The sequence below is a fragment of the Tarenaya hassleriana genome, unplaced genomic scaffold (genome assembly GCF_000463585.1).
Source record: "Tarenaya hassleriana unplaced genomic scaffold, ASM46358v1 Cleome13, whole genome shotgun sequence".
In the NCBI taxonomy this organism is placed as follows: domain Eukaryota; kingdom Viridiplantae; phylum Streptophyta; class Magnoliopsida; order Brassicales; family Cleomaceae; genus Tarenaya; species Tarenaya hassleriana.
The window spans coordinates 3,091,460-3,107,084 of NW_010963495.1; the positions used below are offsets into that span (position 1 = coordinate 3,091,460).

At 42.2% G+C, this 15,625-nt stretch overlaps 5 protein-coding genes across 7 annotated transcripts; 4 read left to right on the top strand and 1 right to left on the bottom strand.

Annotated features, from left to right (window-relative positions):
• Positions 1-594: 594 nt before the first annotated feature.
• On the top strand, positions 595-3,140 carry LOC104807775 (NADP-dependent D-sorbitol-6-phosphate dehydrogenase-like). Its single transcript, XM_010533184.2, has 6 exons — positions 595-930; positions 1,229-1,323; positions 1,426-1,543; positions 1,781-1,913; positions 2,425-2,644; positions 2,764-3,140. Exons 1-6 carry the CDS (start codon positions 798-800, stop codon positions 2,992-2,994), a joined length of 930 nt encoding a protein of 309 aa, XP_010531486.1. The 5' UTR covers positions 595-797; the 3' UTR covers positions 2,995-3,140.
• A 192-nt stretch (positions 3,141-3,332) lies between these two features.
• On the top strand, positions 3,333-5,596 carry LOC104807776 (protein BASIC PENTACYSTEINE4-like). 2 transcript variants are annotated; one of them, XM_010533185.1, is made up of 3 exons: positions 3,333-3,447; positions 4,415-4,494; positions 4,588-5,596. In XM_010533185.1, exons 2-3 carry the CDS (start codon positions 4,423-4,425, stop codon positions 5,404-5,406), a joined length of 891 nt encoding a protein of 296 aa, XP_010531487.1. In that variant the 5' UTR covers positions 3,333-3,447; positions 4,415-4,422; the 3' UTR covers positions 5,407-5,596. The 2 variants fall into 2 exon arrangements, with proteins under 2 accessions (XP_010531487.1, XP_010531488.1); XM_010533186.1 differs by having other exon boundaries at positions 4,420-4,494.
• Positions 5,597-5,886: 290 nt separating this feature from the next.
• LOC104807777 lies at positions 5,887-6,419 on the top strand. The gene has a single exon (XM_010533187.2). It carries the CDS (start codon positions 5,895-5,897, stop codon positions 6,339-6,341), a length of 447 nt encoding a protein of 148 aa, XP_010531489.1. The 5' UTR covers positions 5,887-5,894; the 3' UTR covers positions 6,342-6,419.
• A 1,938-nt stretch (positions 6,420-8,357) lies between these two features.
• Positions 8,358-11,852, top strand: LOC104807778 (probable transcription factor PosF21). 2 transcript variants are annotated; one of them, XM_010533188.2, is made up of 6 exons: positions 8,358-8,606; positions 8,714-10,145; positions 10,242-10,374; positions 10,446-10,530; positions 11,184-11,381; positions 11,716-11,852. In XM_010533188.2, the coding sequence occupies exons 2-5, from the start codon at positions 8,857-8,859 to the stop codon at positions 11,378-11,380; spliced, it is 1,704 nt and encodes a 567-aa protein (XP_010531490.1). In that variant the 5' UTR covers positions 8,358-8,606; positions 8,714-8,856; the 3' UTR covers position 11,381; positions 11,716-11,852. The 2 variants fall into 2 exon arrangements, with proteins under 2 accessions (XP_010531490.1, XP_010531491.1); XM_010533189.2 differs by lacking the exon at positions 11,716-11,852 and having other exon boundaries at positions 8,359-8,606; positions 8,747-10,145; positions 11,184-11,647.
• Positions 11,750-14,213, bottom strand: LOC104807871 (amidophosphoribosyltransferase 3, chloroplastic). The gene is made up of 2 exons (XM_010533298.1): positions 13,639-14,213; positions 11,750-13,345 (listed from the first exon to the last, which is right to left on the bottom strand). Exons 1-2 carry the CDS (start codon positions 13,804-13,806, stop codon positions 11,831-11,833), a joined length of 1,683 nt encoding a protein of 560 aa, XP_010531600.1. The 5' UTR covers positions 13,807-14,213; the 3' UTR covers positions 11,750-11,830.
• Positions 14,214-15,625: the final 1,412 nt, after the last annotated feature.

Here is a 15,625-nt window from a genome sequence, read left to right on the forward strand (position 1 = left end):
GTCACACTGGTCACACTGGTCATACTGGTCACACCGTTCAAAATTTATTCTGGTCACATATGTTATAGTGGTCATATAGATTACACTGGTCACACTGGTCACAAAAATCACACCGTTCAAATTTTAAATTCTGGTCATATTGGTCACATTGATCACACGTGTCACACTGATCACATAGGTCACATAATTTAATATTAAACTCTAGTCATACGGTCACACTGGTCACACTGCAATTCTGGTCACACTGGTCACACTAGACACACCGAAATTTTTTAAAATTACCAGCAAAAAATTTAATTTTTTTTGTAATGGAGGGAATTTTTTAAATTTTTAAATTTTAAATTTTTTTATAGGAAATCGAAAACTACTCTTTTCCCTCTCTCCATTAAATTTTCTACAGTATCGTGTCAGGTTTTTTATTTATGAGTCCCACATAGGTGGGTATTATGGGGAAAACACAATTATAAGCGTAGTATTTGAAGGTGTTTTTTTCTGTCTATTTTCAGGGTACGTACTGAAGTCAATGTAGCAAAGTAGGGGTATTTTTGAAGTTTGCCCTGTAAATGGCTAGATTTCTTCCCAATATTGGAAGCGCAGATTCTGATATTTTATACTTTTTTTGAAAGAACCAAAAACAGCAAAATCGGTCAAGTCCAGTTATAACTGAAATCAATGGGATTCCAAAATTTTATGGTAGAAGATCGGAAACGACATCTCACTTTCAGCGATCAATATCAACACCAACTCCTGCGCTCAGGAGATAGAACCGAGAGAGAAGAAAAAGAGGCTCGGCTAAAATGGCGGTAACACTGAGCAGCGGGTTCAAGATGCCAATCGTCGGCTTAGGAGTGTGGCGGATGGAGAAGAAAGTGATTCGAGATCTTATCATCAATGCCATCAACATCGGGTACCGTCATTTCGACTGCGCAGGTACATCACCATCATCCAAAACAAACGGCGTTTTCCTACAATTTTTGTGTTGGGTTAGTCTGAAATTCGTTTTGAAGGGGGAAAATATGAAATGGAAATTGTAGGAAGGCCTGAGCCTATCTGTGTAGAATATAGATCTTTAGATTCTATCTGATAACAGATAGTTGTATCTCACGAGGGTAATATATGCTTCACAAACTGAGGAGAAATATGAACTTTCTGTGGCTTTCATACGAGTTTCTTGCTCATGAAGTATATACTGCTATGGATGTAAATGAATGCAATATCTTTGGTGTAGCTGAGTATAAGAATGAGGCCGAAGTTGGTGAGGCTCTCACGGAAGCGGTCAAGACCGGTCTCGTCAAGAGGGAGGATCTCTTCATTACCACCAAGGTCAGTGTAGCTTCTTCAGAATCATAACTTCGACCTCTATCCATTTAAGTAAGGAAAGTGACGAACTCTCAAATTCTGGTCCGTCTTGGTTTACGCTTGCAGCTCTGGAATTCAGACCATGGACATGTTATCGAGGCATGTAAGGACAGTCTGAAGAAACTTCAACTGGATTACCTTGACCTTTACCTCGTTCATTTTCCCGTAGCCACCAGACACACCGGTATGATCTCTACCTCCATTCTACAGGAACTTGCATGTGAAACTGGTAAACGTTGTTGCATTTTGTAATGCTCAAGGAATCCGTTTTCTCTTTGTGTCACAACCCAAGATTTCTAAAGTCTCCAACAAATGATAAATGAAGTTTTTTTTTTCAGATAAGCTTGGTTGCAGTTTAACTCTGCATGTTTGGGAGAGTATCCCCTAATTCCATTTGTTCTACTTCAATATATGCTTACAGGGGTTGGTACACCCGATAGTGCTTTGGGCGATGATGGGGTGCTGGACATAGATACAACCATATCGCTGGAAACTACATGGCGTGACATGGAAAAGCTGGTTTCCATGGGTTTGGTCCGCAGCATCGGGATCAGGTAAATGCCACCTTTTTTTTTGTTACAAGTCTTCTGATCACGTATTGAGAAGCATATTTCGAGGTGTAATAGAAATACAACTTCATACTGTGATACACTTATAGAGGCTCGTTGATGTTTTTTCTGCATTTTTGAGTTGGAAGGATATGAAACACGTAGAGGGAAGGAGAGTTTGGTACAGGTTCTGCAATTTATTTGTAGTGTTTGCTTCCACAGTCTTTCTTGAGTTAACTTTTCAGAACCTGAAGATTTCATTAAAGTTTCTTCTGCCCATCCAAATGACTGCAGATACCCATGTTTTGCCGGAGAAATCATTATTTTCGGTAGAGCAATTGTTTTGTTCTACCTTTTGATAATTTGCTTAAAGAACCAAGGGCTCTTAGATTTCCATAAGCCTGCAGTTCAATACCCTTTACTCAAATCATGGCCCCAGAGAAGAAAAAACGAAAGAGATTCTCCATTTCGATTCCATTGGTTTCGGTGACTTGTTTAACGGTTTGTTATTTCGCAGCAACTTTGACATATTTCTAACAAGAGACTGTTTGGCTTATGCCAACATCAAGCCTGCGGTTAATCAAATCGAGACGCACCCTTACTTCCAACGCGAATGTCTCGTCAAATTCTGCCAGAAGCACGGTATTAGCGTCACTGCTCATACTCCACTCGGCGGTGCCGCTGCCAATGCTGAGTTGTTTGGTTCAGTGTCTTGTTTGGACGAGCCAGTTCTCAAAGTATGTCCACCTCTTACCCTGAGGCCTTGAATGGGTTTTTTTTTTTCTCTTGACAATTAAACAATTGTTAGCGGATATTTGAGAAAATGATAGCAAGTGAATCTTGATGCAAAATGAAGGAACTGGCGGAGAAGCACAAGAAGACAGTGGCCCAGGTTGTTCTCAGGTGGGGGATCCAGCGGAACACCGTTGTCATCCCAAAGACATCGAAGCAAGAGAGACTGGAAGAGAACTTTCGGGTTTTCGACTTTGAGCTGGCCGAAGAGGACATGGAACTGATCAAAAGCATCGACAGAAAGTACCGTACCAACCAGCCGGCAAGGTTCTGGGGAATCGACCTCTACGCTTGAGGGCGCTCTTTTTAAGTATGTTCCTTCTCAGATAATGAGGCGCATTACAATGCGGTTTGCTTTGGTTTTGGTACGCTTTGTATCTGTCGAATTCTGGTGAAGATGGCACCCATCTCCTATAATGGTTCGTTAGATTTCTCTGTTAATTGAATGCACAATACGAACCCGACATTTTTCAAAAGAAGACGTACGTTTTATTTGTATTTTTATGCAAATATTGGAGATATTCGACCAGAAACGTTGTTGCAGTGCACTGAATGAAGAATGTGGAAAGACGATAATGGCCTTGTATCTCTTGCCTGAATAAGCATATAACCGATGCTATTTTGGTAAAATTCGTAAACAGTATCGAACTCTTTCTGCTTCCTTTCTCCTCCTCGCTCGCTCGCTCGCTCTTCAGACCATCTCCAGGATCTTTCTCAGCATCCATTTCTCCTTTTTTCGGACAAATCCGTAAGTATCCTCGTCTTTCTTTCCCGGTCCCGTATCTTTCGATCTGTGATTTTGCGAATGTTTTTCGTGTTTGAACTGTTTTTTCTAGGGTTTCTGTTCTCAATCAATTTCCCCCAAAATGGTGCTTAGGGGAATTTTGGCTCCTCGGTGAGCTCAAAATTGTTGCTCACACTCAAACTCAAATTCAAATTCAAATTCTGCTTAGTGTTGGAAGTTCTAATTTCATCGTACTCTTCCTCTTCCCATTTGTGTGTACGAGTTTTGATTGATGAAGCACCCGGCATGGGTATTATGTTACGGTTTTGGGAGTGATTATAATGGGTATTGTGGAATCTGGGATACCGAAAGGTGTGCTTTTTCTCGTTAATAGTGAGAATTGGAGGGGTTTCTACAGGAATCTAGATTCTAGTGTGTGGCATATTGGTGGATTGGATGATGATGATGATTAATCATTGGAACTTTCCTGGAAAGTTGCAAGTCCACGTCTTGTTACTTGCTCACCCAGCTCGGGGAAAATGATTGTTCTGATTCTCAGCCTTTGAGGTTTCTTGGATTTCCCATGCACAAATAATTCTGATTAAAAAAAAAAGGAGAGAATGAGAAACCTGGCCAAAAGGTGTTTCCAGTGTCATGATGTATCAGTGATCAACTGAACTGGCTTCCTTTGAAGTTTATTCTCTGGAGTTCGGTTATTTGAACCTGTTCTCCTTTAACCCCATGGATTTTCTCTTCTCCTCCTTTTATTGTGGTTAATCTACCCTTTCTCATTGAGCTTGTAAAAGGTTGAAATTTTTTAATGGTTATTGCATATATACTTTTGGGACGTTCTGCGTGATAATTTGAGCTCGTAATTCTTGATCTTCAGCCTCATTCCAGAAAGAAAATGACCAGTTGATTGCATTTTTGCTATAGACGAGAAGCTTGAAGTTTTCTTTTTTTATTTTTCCCATTTTTTTTTTTTTTGAAGTTAAGGAGATGGACAGTGGCGGGCAGTGTGAAAATGGGAAATACAAACCCAATTACTACAAAGGGACACACTCTATGACGGTAAGATGGACACATATTTTTCATTGTTTCTTTCGCTTCCTCGATTGGTTCCACCGCGATTGAAGCTAAGCACATTACATACTTTGTGGGCAGTGGAACATGATGCCGCAGCATCAGATAAAGGAGCAACATAATGCGCTGGTGATGAATAAGAAGATCATGTCCATCCTCGCTGAGAGGGATGCAGCTGTACAGGAAAGAAATGAAGCTCTATCCGCAAAGAGAGAAGCACTAGCCGCTAGAGATGAGGCCCTTCAGCAACGGGACAAAGCTCTTTCTGAAAGGGATAATGCATTAATGGAGAGAGACAATGCGTTAGCTGCCCTTCAATACCGGGGAAGCAGTCTGAACTTCCCTTTGTCCTGTGGGAAACGTGACATGGTTGAGGCTATAAACACTGGGGAAGGGGAAACCCTCATATCTGAAGCCTTTCCAATATCGACTATTCCGGCTGAAGCAGCCAGCTCGAAGCTAACCAAAAGGAAGGAGAGCAAGCCAGTAAGGTCGAAGGGAAAGAAAGTGGGCGAGGATCTGAACCAGCGAGCTGCATCTCTAGGCAAAAAGTGCAGAACAGACTGGGAAAGCTGTGATGTGGGTTTGAATTTAGTCGCCTTTGATGAGACAACTATGCCAGTGCCAGTCTGCACATGCACGGGATCGGCCCATCAGTGTTATAAATGGGGGAACGGAGGTTGGCAATCTTCATGCTGCACGACCACGTTGTCGCAGTATCCGCTGCCACAGATGCCAAACAAGAGGCATTCGCGGATGGGAGGGAGGAAGATGAGCGGGAGCGTATTCACGAGATTGCTCAGCCGTCTGGCAGCGGAAGGGCACGATCTCTCTTTCCCCGTTGATCTCAAGGACTACTGGGCCAGGCATGGAACTAACCGTTACATCACCATCAAGTAGCTCAACTTCCGTGCAAGTAATGTCCTTTCCTTCTACCGTTTTAGACTATGCTCTAATTAGTGATTAGGATGAATAACGAATGAAGGGAAGCTGATAGGACGCCGTCCTTGTTATTATCTTGTCAATATGTCGTTGTAAGGTAAAAACCCAAATTGTTATAATCTTTTGGAATGGGCGTATTTGCTTTTGATGGTTCTGTCTGTAAATAATGGGGGGTCTTTGAAATCATGCTCATGCATAGAAATATACATGCACACACATGTCCATGTAATTACTGCTTGACCATTTAAACTTGAGCTCGGTGAGATTTCAAAAGATTTTGAAAATTTCAATGTTTTTTAAAATCAGTTATGGAGATCCCTGAAAAAAATCGGAATCCCCCAACAGTAAGATCACAGGGTCTTCATCCTTTTATTCTCCTTGCAAATTTCCCTCATCTTTCAAACTTCCCTTTCCACGCCTTCCCCATTTCTCTTCATTCACCAAAGATGAGCCAAGAGCCGCCGCCGGTGGTCAACACTTCTCCACCGCCGCAGCCACAGTCAGAGCCACCGCGGAGAAGGTGGGTGGCTGTGGCCAGAGCATTTTTTGACCTTCCAAACCCAGAGATCTTCAAGATGTTTCTCATAAGCAGCTTGGCCACGTTCTCATCGGGCATTGCCTTGGCCGTGGAATGGACCCTTCATGGCCAACACCACCCCGGCTTCCGCTGGATCGTCTACTACGCCTCGTCTCTGATATCTCTTCCCATCCTCATCTGGTTCGGCTTTACCATTCTCATCGCCTTCAGCGCTCGTTCGGAAACAAATGCGGCACATGAGCACGGACCCTCAGGTCAGTCTCCCGACGTTTCTGACGAAACCGACAACCACCCATGTCGGAGTCTGGCCGTAGTGGTTCCTTCTGATGAAAGGAGCAAGACCGTTGCCTTGTAATAGCATTCGATCCCCATTCATGTTTTATCTCGAAGCATGCAAAAACTTTCCCACTCGCTGCTTAGTTCTCATTGGATTGTTTGTGTTTTTTTAATCCGCAATTTTCGCCTCTCAGTTCAGTTTAGGACAGAAGCCACTGTAACTACGAGTGAACTTGTAAATGTGAGTGCAAATTCAATCATATCTCAATCAATGGAGCATATCATAAAATGATTCAAATACGAAGATAAATAACAGTCGGCGGTAGAGGTGGGCACAGGTCGGGTACTCTAATTTGTAGAAAATTCTATCTCGTCTTCATCACCACGTGTTTTTCAAAAATATTATCTCGATCTTGACTTCATAAAATCCAGATATTTGTAACTCAGGTTTAATAAGATGTTCGGTCTTGTACTCGCGGATACCCGAATTTATACGACTTATAAAATTCTGAACTATAAAATGATAGAGATAAAGATTACAAATAGAGAATTTCAAAGTATAAAAAAAAAATTCACGATGAAGTGAAGAGACATGTGTGCGAATTTGGGGTAGAGATAAATATTTATTCGGTAGTATAGAAAAAATAAATAAAAAAGATAAAAATAGAATTTGGAATAGTGAAATTTTTAGATAAAAATTTTTAGAAGATAAAAAAATTAATTTAAATAAAAATATTTTAATAAATAATAAGAATAACTTAGATAAATATTATAAATATAAAAGATACTTTTAGCTTTTTAACAAATATACCGGATATCTTTTGTAAAATAATTAAAACCTTCGATCTTATCATCATTAATATTCAGATATCTTTTATTCGGTTATTTGGTAAGCCGAATATTTCCAAACTTCCGGATTACAGATTAAAACGTTCATCCCCGACGGTGACGGCGGTGGAGAAACGAACAAAATGACGTCGTTTCGATATATGAGTAGGCCTCTTTTTCCTTCCATTAATGTTTCAACGCCCTTTTTATATTATTGTTATTGTCCCTTGTTAAGGATATTCAAGATTTTCGGATCCCAGTTTTTCTTACGATTGATTTGACGACGGGAAACCTAATTTCGATATATCTGGCCAAGCGTATTTATAACTCACTGGACACTGCCACGTGGCGGAGCAAAGCTCAATCATAATAATAATGCAGATTATGAAGTGAGAGACCCCACGACGTAAGTCAATGTCATCTAACGGCTCTACCAACCACCACGTGGGACGATCGCCGGATTTGTCGCCGTGTTTAGCTTCGGTAGATGGATAAGGCAGGCATGACTCGACCGCTGTTACATTATATAGGTATATATATATATATATATATATATATCTTTTGATTTAAGTGAGCAGAAGATGATTATATTTGGGGGTGGGGGCTCCCTGCATTAAAAGGGAAATATGAATACATTTTATGGGCGACAAACTTCCTTGATCGTATAAATTCCAAATCTAACGCCCCTCCCCTCCCCACAACCTTATTGTCTCATCAGTACATATTCTAATATATATTTATTCATAAAAAAAATGCCCACTGAAATCTCCAAATCCATTGTGGATAGGAACACACCGAATCTTTCGTTGTGCAAATATGTAAAATGTGGTCGGAACAAAGTCGGACGGCAGTCCAAATTCAAGTTATCGAAAAGCAAAAGTATGAAATTCGGATACAATTACCATTTTGCATAATCACATTTACAAAAATGGAACCTACAACTTTATCACACTCGTAATCCCAATGATACAATTTTTTTTCTCTCTCTCTCTCTGCATGTAATCAGATGGAATCTCGAATTTTATTCATCGAATACATTGCTCAGTAGCCGGTCTAAACAAATCTGCAACTTTTAAGTAAAAACAACATTCAAAAAGTCAATTTGGATTTGATGAAACACAAAATCAACTGAGGATCTCATTGGTGAAAACGTAAAATTTTATGCCTTACATAAGCAAATATTCACAAGTCAATTTGAAATCCAAAATCTCGGGGGGCGTATTAAAGTCACGGGTCCCTTTGGGGGTCTTCTTTGCCATGAAATCCGTGTCTTAAGTCTCCCTTCCTCAAGCTTTGCTATTTTCTCGATAACAACGGAGAGAGAAAATCAAAGCAAAAAAGTGGCTCTTTGATAATCTAGAGAGAGAGAGAGAAGAGAAAGAGACAGATTTGATTGATTTTTCAACATTTAGAGAGAGAGAGAGAGACAGCTTTCTTCTTCCGATTCTTCGCCATTTGCGCCATGATTGATTCAGTGTAGAAGGCAGATATACCCACCATATTTTCTTCCGGGAAGGTATACGTATTTCTCTATCAAGTTTTCAAGACAATCCTCAGAATCTGTTCTCTCAATTGCTTGTGAGAGCGCTTATCTTCTGCTCACTTCGTGTTTCTGATGGTCAGATGTTCATTACCTTCACTGGGTTCTGAGCGTAGGTTTATCCAAGCTTGAACCTTTAGCGTTTTGATTCTCCGAATGGTGGATTTTACCGCTCTCGCTGTGGCATTATCCTTTGATCTCGATTTCATCCACTGAATTCGGGAAAATGGGTGACACGGAAAAGGGCAACACGGATATGTTGCAGCGAATTCATTCTTCGTTGGGTACATCGTCTTCATCCATCCCGAAGCAGCCCTTGTCGATGAATCAACAGCTCGATATCCCGCATTTGAACCCTAATCTCATCCGCTCCCCGCAATTCCCGCAGTTCCCGCAACCTTTCAACAGTAGCTGCAGCGGTGCCGGCGACAGTGGCAGGCGACTCGGTATACCGCCGTCTCCCCCGAATCCGATCCCGCCCATTTCGCCGTACTCTCAGATCCCGGCGACCCGACAACCCGCTTCGCAGAATTTCAACCCGGGACCCACTCATTCTCGGTCCCTGTCGCAGCCCTCGTCCTTCTTCTCTTTCGACTCCTTGCCGCCGTTGAGCCCCTCACCGTTCCGCGATTCTCCGTCGGCATCGGATCATGACGTGCCGATGGAGGATAGGGACTCCTGCGGACTCAACCCTTCGTTGCCCCCGTCCCCGTTCACAAGGTGTAACTCGAGCTCAAGCTCCTCGAGGGTTGGCGACAGTCTTCCGCCGAGAAAGGCTCATAGGCGGTCTAACAGTGACATTCCCTTTGGGTTTAACTCGATGATGGTTTCGAATTCTGCACCTTTAATCCCTCCGAGGCCCGTGGAGAGATCGGTTTCTGGCGGGGAGGGCACTGATTGGTCCAAAACCGCTCATCTTGTGAAGCGGGAATCAAGCTGTGAAAGAGAAGGCGCCGGGGAAAGAAAATTGGAGGGTGATGTTGTGGACGACTTGTTCTCAGCGTATATGAATCTGGAAAACATTGATGTTTTGAACTCCTCGGGCGCTGAAGATAGCAAGAACGGTAATGAGAATCGGGAAGACATGGAAAGCAGTAGAGCCAGTGGGACAAAGACGAATGGTGGCAATAGCAGCGATACTGAAGGTGAGAGCAGTGTGGATGAGACTGGAAGTAGCTTTCAGAAGATTGGGACAGGTTCTATGGGTGAAAAGACAGAAGGCGTGAAGAGAAGCGCGGGCAGAGACATTGCTCCTACGAGCAGACACTACCGGAGTGTTTCCATGGATAGTTGTTTCATGGGGAAGTTAAATTTTGGCGATGAATCACCAAAGCTGCCACCTTCTCCTGGAAATCTAACTGGAAAGGTTTCCCCGACCAATTCATTCGATGGGAACTCAAGCAATTTCAGCCTTGAACTTGGGAACGGTGAGTTTACTGCAGCGGAGATGAAGAAGATCATGGCTAATGAGAAACTTGTTGAGATTGCAGTGATTGACCCTAAGCGTGTCAAAAGGTGTAGGAATATGTTACTGTGGTGATTTTAGTCGAAAACCTAATGTGTTCCATTTGATGTTTTGACGTTTGGGGAGATCATTTTGATTGTTTCCAGAATCTTGGCAAACCGTCAATCAGCTGCACGTTCAAAGGAGAGGAAGATGAGATACATTGCCGAGTTGGAACACAAGGTTCAGACCCTTCAGACTGAAGCTACTACATTGTCCGCTCAGCTTACGCTTTTGCAGGTGAGGAATGACAGTGTGATCTCACGTGTAATTGTTTAGTGGTGTTTAGTTTTGTACCTTTGTGGATGCAGAGAGATTCGATTGGGTTGACGAACCAGAACAATGAGCTGAAGTTTCGTCTTCAAGCGATGGAGCAGCAGGCTCAACTCCGAGATGGTAACTAGTCTGACTCTGATCGAAATCTCCCTCTTTTATTACAAACATATACATATGCCATCTTTGTGTCATTGTTGCTTAGTTTTACCTCTATACATTCTATCCAATCATCTCAACAAACTAAAACTTTGTTTTCTTACCGCTCTGTTCGTCCTTTGTTTTCATATTCAAAAGTGGACAGCACATCTGAGATGTCTGAATTAGTACGAGAATTCAACAGGAACCTAGTATAATATCTCTATATCTGGATCGGATGGAAACAGACTGCTTTAAATTAAATATCCAGATGCTAGATCTTTCTTACATGTGGTCGTTAGCCAAGATTTTCATTTATTTACCACGAGCTGCACCTCCTGCAGCTTGGAAACCTTGCTCGAAGTTTGCTTTTTGCACTCATTTGTAAGATATGTGAGAGTTATAGTTGAGAGGTTGCACCTCACTTGACTGGGAAATATGTTTGTTTCGTTTTTCTGTATGAAACACCCAAGACTATTGCCTGGAGACTCGACCCTCAGATCCTCAAGGGGGGTATCGTCATCTGTGCGAAAAACCGAGAATTCTTCTCAGTAATATATCTGCTGAGTCTGAACTCTGAAGTGTGCATATTCATTGATTGTTAACAATTTTTATTTCTGTATCGGCGGTGGCGGCAGCCCTAAATGAAGCACTGATGGGGGAGGTGCAGAGGCTGAAGGTTGTGACGGGGGAGCTGAGCCACAGCGGTGGCAGAGAGTCTGAGAGATCAAAGCTGCAGGCCCTGAACCCTGAGATGTTCCAGCAGCTCAACATCAGCCAGCCCCCATCCAACCAGAACGGAACCATCACCACTAAGCCTGAATCCAACGAATAGGGTGAGGAGGTGGTTTGGTGGGAGTTTTACTTCACATAGTTTTCAGCTATATATTATATTTATTTGATGTGCAGAGTCGGTTAATACACATGGGTCATGTCCAAGAAATTCAGTTATACTTCCAGAATACATTTTCGTTAATTTTAGAATAATGTAGATATATATACATATATATATATGTATGTTTGTGATGGAGGAGGGGTTTGGACATATAGACAGAGATTTGTCTCCTCTGTTTTGCTTGCTTAACTCTGTTGTCTTTCAATCTTGGCCTTTGTTCCAACAGCAGAAACGTTGTGATTCTAACTATTTGTGTTTTGCTGCCTTCTTCTCAGTGAGGGCACGCGGACCCGACAGAGGGTTAGAATATGAAGTCAATCCGGGAGTTTATTACTATTTTTCTTCATTATCATCAAGACAAGACAACCATTTATTATAGAAAGAAAAATACTAAACGAAAGCCGCTTCTCTCCTACCTTCCATTCCCTCGCCATTGAAGCTTCTCTTCAGTTTATTCTCTTTTTCTTCCTCGGCCTCTGTTGCAGTGACCGGGTATTCGCCGTTGAAGCAAGCGTAGCAATACGTATTGGAATCGGCACCATACGCCTCCTTCAATCTGTCCAGCGGTAAAAACGCCAGGGAATCCGCCCCTATAAACTCCCGGATCTCGTCTATGCTCATCCTGTTGGCGATCAGCTCCTCCTTCCGAGCTGTGTCCACTCCGTAGTAGCAGGAAGCGATGATGGGAGGGCATGCCATTCTCATGTGAACCTCTTTCGCTCCTGCTTCTCTCAGCATCCGTACGATCCTCAAACAGGTGGTTCCCCTTACGATGGAGTCGTCGACCACAACCACCCTCTTCCCCTCCAGCACTGCCGGGTTCGGTGTCAGCTTCCGCTTCACAGCCGCGTCACGGATTTTCTGCGACGGCTCTATGAATGTGCGTTTTGCATAGGCCGACTTATGCAGACCATCGTCGAAAGGCTTTCCGGCTTTGTCAGCGTATCCGCGGGCTGCAATTGTGCCGGAATCTGGCACCGGAATGACAATGTCGCAGTCTACGGGCTCTATTGTGGCCAGGATCTCTCCAAATAGGCGGCGCATCTTTTGAACGGAGTGACCAAAGACGTTAGAATCTGGCCGTGCAAAGTAAATGTGCTCGAAAACGCACTGCTTCGGTTCGCGGCGAGGTATCAAACACAGTGAACTCACTATGTCTCTGTCCACAACCACCATCTCTCCCGGAAATACTTCTCGTTCGAACTTGGCGCCAATTGGGTACAGAGCGCATGTCTCCGAGGCAAAGACCACAGCGCCGTTGCTTCTTCTGCCCATCACCAGTGGCCTGAACCCGAACGGATCGCGGACTGCATACAGCGTATCCTCTGTCGCAAACACCATCGAGTAGGCTCCCTTAAGCTTCTCGCAGGCGTCGAGGATCTTCGCCATTAATGTCTGGGCCTTGGAGGTTGCGATCAGGTGAAGTACAACCTCGGTGTCCGAACTACTAATGAAGATCGAACCATTCTCCTCGAGCTTTTGTCTCAGTTGCTTGTAATTCACGAGATTGCCATTGTGCGCCACCGAGACCGAGCCGAACTTGAAGCTGGCGACGAAGGGCTGGACGTTATTGAGCATGGATGCTCCCTCGGTGGAGTACCGGACGTGTCCTATGGCTATATCGCCGGGAAGATTGTTGATATCCGATTCTTTGAACACGTCGCCGACCAATCCGACGCCTTTGACGGACTCGAGGCCCTTCTGATTGACGGCTACGATCCCAGCGCCCTCTTGGCCTCGGTGCTGGAGCGCGTGAAGGGCCGCGCAGCTAAGGCGGGAAGCTTCCGGATCGCCGAAGATTCCGACAACACCGCATTCTTCGTGAAGCTCGTCAACAAAAAACAAAGTTGTGTTTGAAGGTTCAATTGTGAAGCAATATTTGTTAGAAGAAATCATATATTTTAGCTCATTTTATTTTGAACCTCAAATTCCGACGAAGGAACGAAGGTCAGACAATAATGATTTGGATACATATCTATATCATTATGAATCTTGGTCTATAGACGACATTCCGGAGTTTTCTATGCCGACAGGCCAGATGGGTGGTAAATAAGAGGAACATTGGTTAACTGTACAGGAGTATAACCATCTCGCTACTTATATTTTATTGAATTGCGTAGAACTTCGTCATTACGAGAGGTACATGCGCATATATATTGTAGCTACATTCAATATTCAATCCTATGTGAGAGCGAAACTGAATAGGGAAGTGGGTTTCTGGGGAAAACGGAGAGATGAGTTGAGAAAGTGAAGGGTTTTAGGGAGGTTTTGGCGGAGGAGGGAAAAAGGGTATTTTGAGGAGCTTCCTTGGTGTTGAAGGAGAGAGAACGGGGAAGGACGGAGGAGATTTTGACGGCGGCCGCCATGGATGAGCTCTGGTCAAAGCTTCTCCGAGAGGCAGGGAGCAAGAGAGAGGGGGATGGCTCTTCTTATATATATAATATATATGAGGGGGTGGTTTTTCTAGGTTTAGAAACGTGGGAAAGTCTAGAGCTATGGATTCTGATATCGGTGGTGGATATATGGTATATGGGTGAATAGGATGGAGATGGAAATAAAGTCGTGATTATCATGATTTATTAGGAAACAAATGAGCAAGTTTCAATGCTCGATTAAAGAGTCGAAGAGAATCTGCGCTGTGATTGATAATATTGTGAAGCTAGATTCTGGCATTAAAGCACGTACACGTGTTACATAGGTAGAGGCTTATGAAGTAAGAAAACGTTTTAACTGATGATTTTTTTTAAATTAATATACAATGATAGTTATCTACTACTTAGTGGATTGAAAAAAAAAAAAAAAAAAAAAAAAATCTAATCACCCAAGCAGATATATACAAAGGAGGAAGAATCTTACCATAACTGCATCATGTATAGACGATAGGCATGCGTTTTTTGGGGATATATTATATATTATAAAAATATAATTGTATAGCGATTATATGTCTTTATAAGAGGGTATATATGTAATATCATGTATATATAATTAGGGTTATCACATTTGTATAAATACTCTAATATTGATTAATAAAGTTAAGCTTCCTTTCGTTATTATTATAGTCTTAATATTCAAATTGAGAGGTGAATCTTCCAAATTGTTACGGAAGACATATCACGAGGAGAAGACGCAGACCGACTCGGCGAATGCATTAGACCGATTCGGTCTCAGCAACAGACTGAATCAATCTAATTGAGAGAATCACACACAAAAAAGACAACCTCAAGATCATATCGTTGGGAGCAAATCACTATGAAAGAATCAAGCAATTTTCTTTCTCTACAGATTCGAGTATCATTTACATATTATATAGTTTCCTTTTTCCTCTCTCTTTGATCAGCATATATGTAAACACGTTTTTCATTGGACAAAGTGATACAAGGGAATTTAAGTGTTCTTTTCTACAAAAACACTCCCAAAAATCCTCTATTCTTCATAGAAAATTTACAAATATGTAGATTTTATCATAGTATTAGAGTCTGGTTCTTTCACCTGATAAACATTTCGTAGGTTGCAAATGGGTCTATAAGATCAAATACAAAAGCACCGGTGAAGTGGAGCGACACAAAGCTCGATTGGTCCCCAAAAGATATACACAAACCTACGACGAGTATTATACGGATACGTTTGCGTCGGTTGCTAAGTTGTCCGTACGTGTTGTACTTTCGTTATCCATTAACCTTAATTGAGAATTATGGCAGATGGACATGAAGAATGCATTTTTTCAAGGAGATCTTTCTGAAGAAATCTTTATGACTCCTCCGTCGAGATATACGAAACTCACTACATCGGAAAAGGTGTGCAAATTACGTAAGGCTATCTATGGACTCAAACAATTACCATGAACTTGGTATCATCGTCTTTACATGACCCTCACGGAAAAAGGTTTTACAAGGAGTGATTCCAATCATTCTTTGTTCACTTCTCACTCAACTCATGGCATTATAATAACTATTGTCTAGTGGCATTACAGAAGCAAACCAATGCCTTAAGTCTGTTTTTGATATTAAAAATTTAAGAGTTTTAAAGTACTTCCTTGGTATTAAAGTAACTCGTACTATTAATTCTATTTTCTTATGCTAAACGTAAGTACACACTGGATTTACTTAGTGAAATAGGTAAAATTGGAGCCAAATCTGTCCAAATGTCGCTAGAGGATCATTTCAAGGATCAATCTGAGGGGGAACA

Bases quoted from the DNA above. Each gene is read 5' to 3' on its own strand.
- LOC104807871 (XM_010533298.1), bottom strand. From the start codon at position 13,806: ATGGCGGCCGCCGTCAAAATCTCCTCCGTCCTTCCCCGTTCTCTCTCC. The intron at 13,346-13,638 runs GTTTCGCTCTCA...AAATAAAATGAG, and splicing joins GAAACCCACTTCCCTATTCA to CTAAAATATATGATTTCTTC.
- LOC104807777 (XM_010533187.2), top strand. From the start codon at position 5,895: ATGAGCCAAGAGCCGCCGCCGGTGGTCAACACTTCTCCACCGCCGCAG.
- LOC104807775 (XM_010533184.2), top strand. From the start codon at position 798: ATGGCGGTAACACTGAGCAGCGGGTTCAAGATGCCAATCGTCGGCTTA. The intron at 931-1,228 runs GTACATCACCAT...TCTTTGGTGTAG, and splicing joins CCGTCATTTCGACTGCGCAG to CTGAGTATAAGAATGAGGCC. The intron at 1,544-1,780 runs GTATGATCTCTA...ATATGCTTACAG, and splicing joins CGTAGCCACCAGACACACCG to GGGTTGGTACACCCGATAGT.
- LOC104807776 (XM_010533185.1), top strand. From the start codon at position 4,423: ATGGACAGTGGCGGGCAGTGTGAAAATGGGAAATACAAACCCAATTAC. The intron at 4,495-4,587 runs GTAAGATGGACA...CTTTGTGGGCAG, and splicing joins AAGGGACACACTCTATGACG to TGGAACATGATGCCGCAGCA.
- LOC104807778 (XM_010533188.2), top strand. From the start codon at position 8,857: ATGGGTGACACGGAAAAGGGCAACACGGATATGTTGCAGCGAATTCAT. The intron at 10,146-10,241 runs GTGTAGGAATAT...GATTGTTTCCAG, and splicing joins GACCCTAAGCGTGTCAAAAG to AATCTTGGCAAACCGTCAAT. The intron at 10,531-11,183 runs GTAACTAGTCTG...CGGTGGCGGCAG, and splicing joins GCAGGCTCAACTCCGAGATG to CCCTAAATGAAGCACTGATG.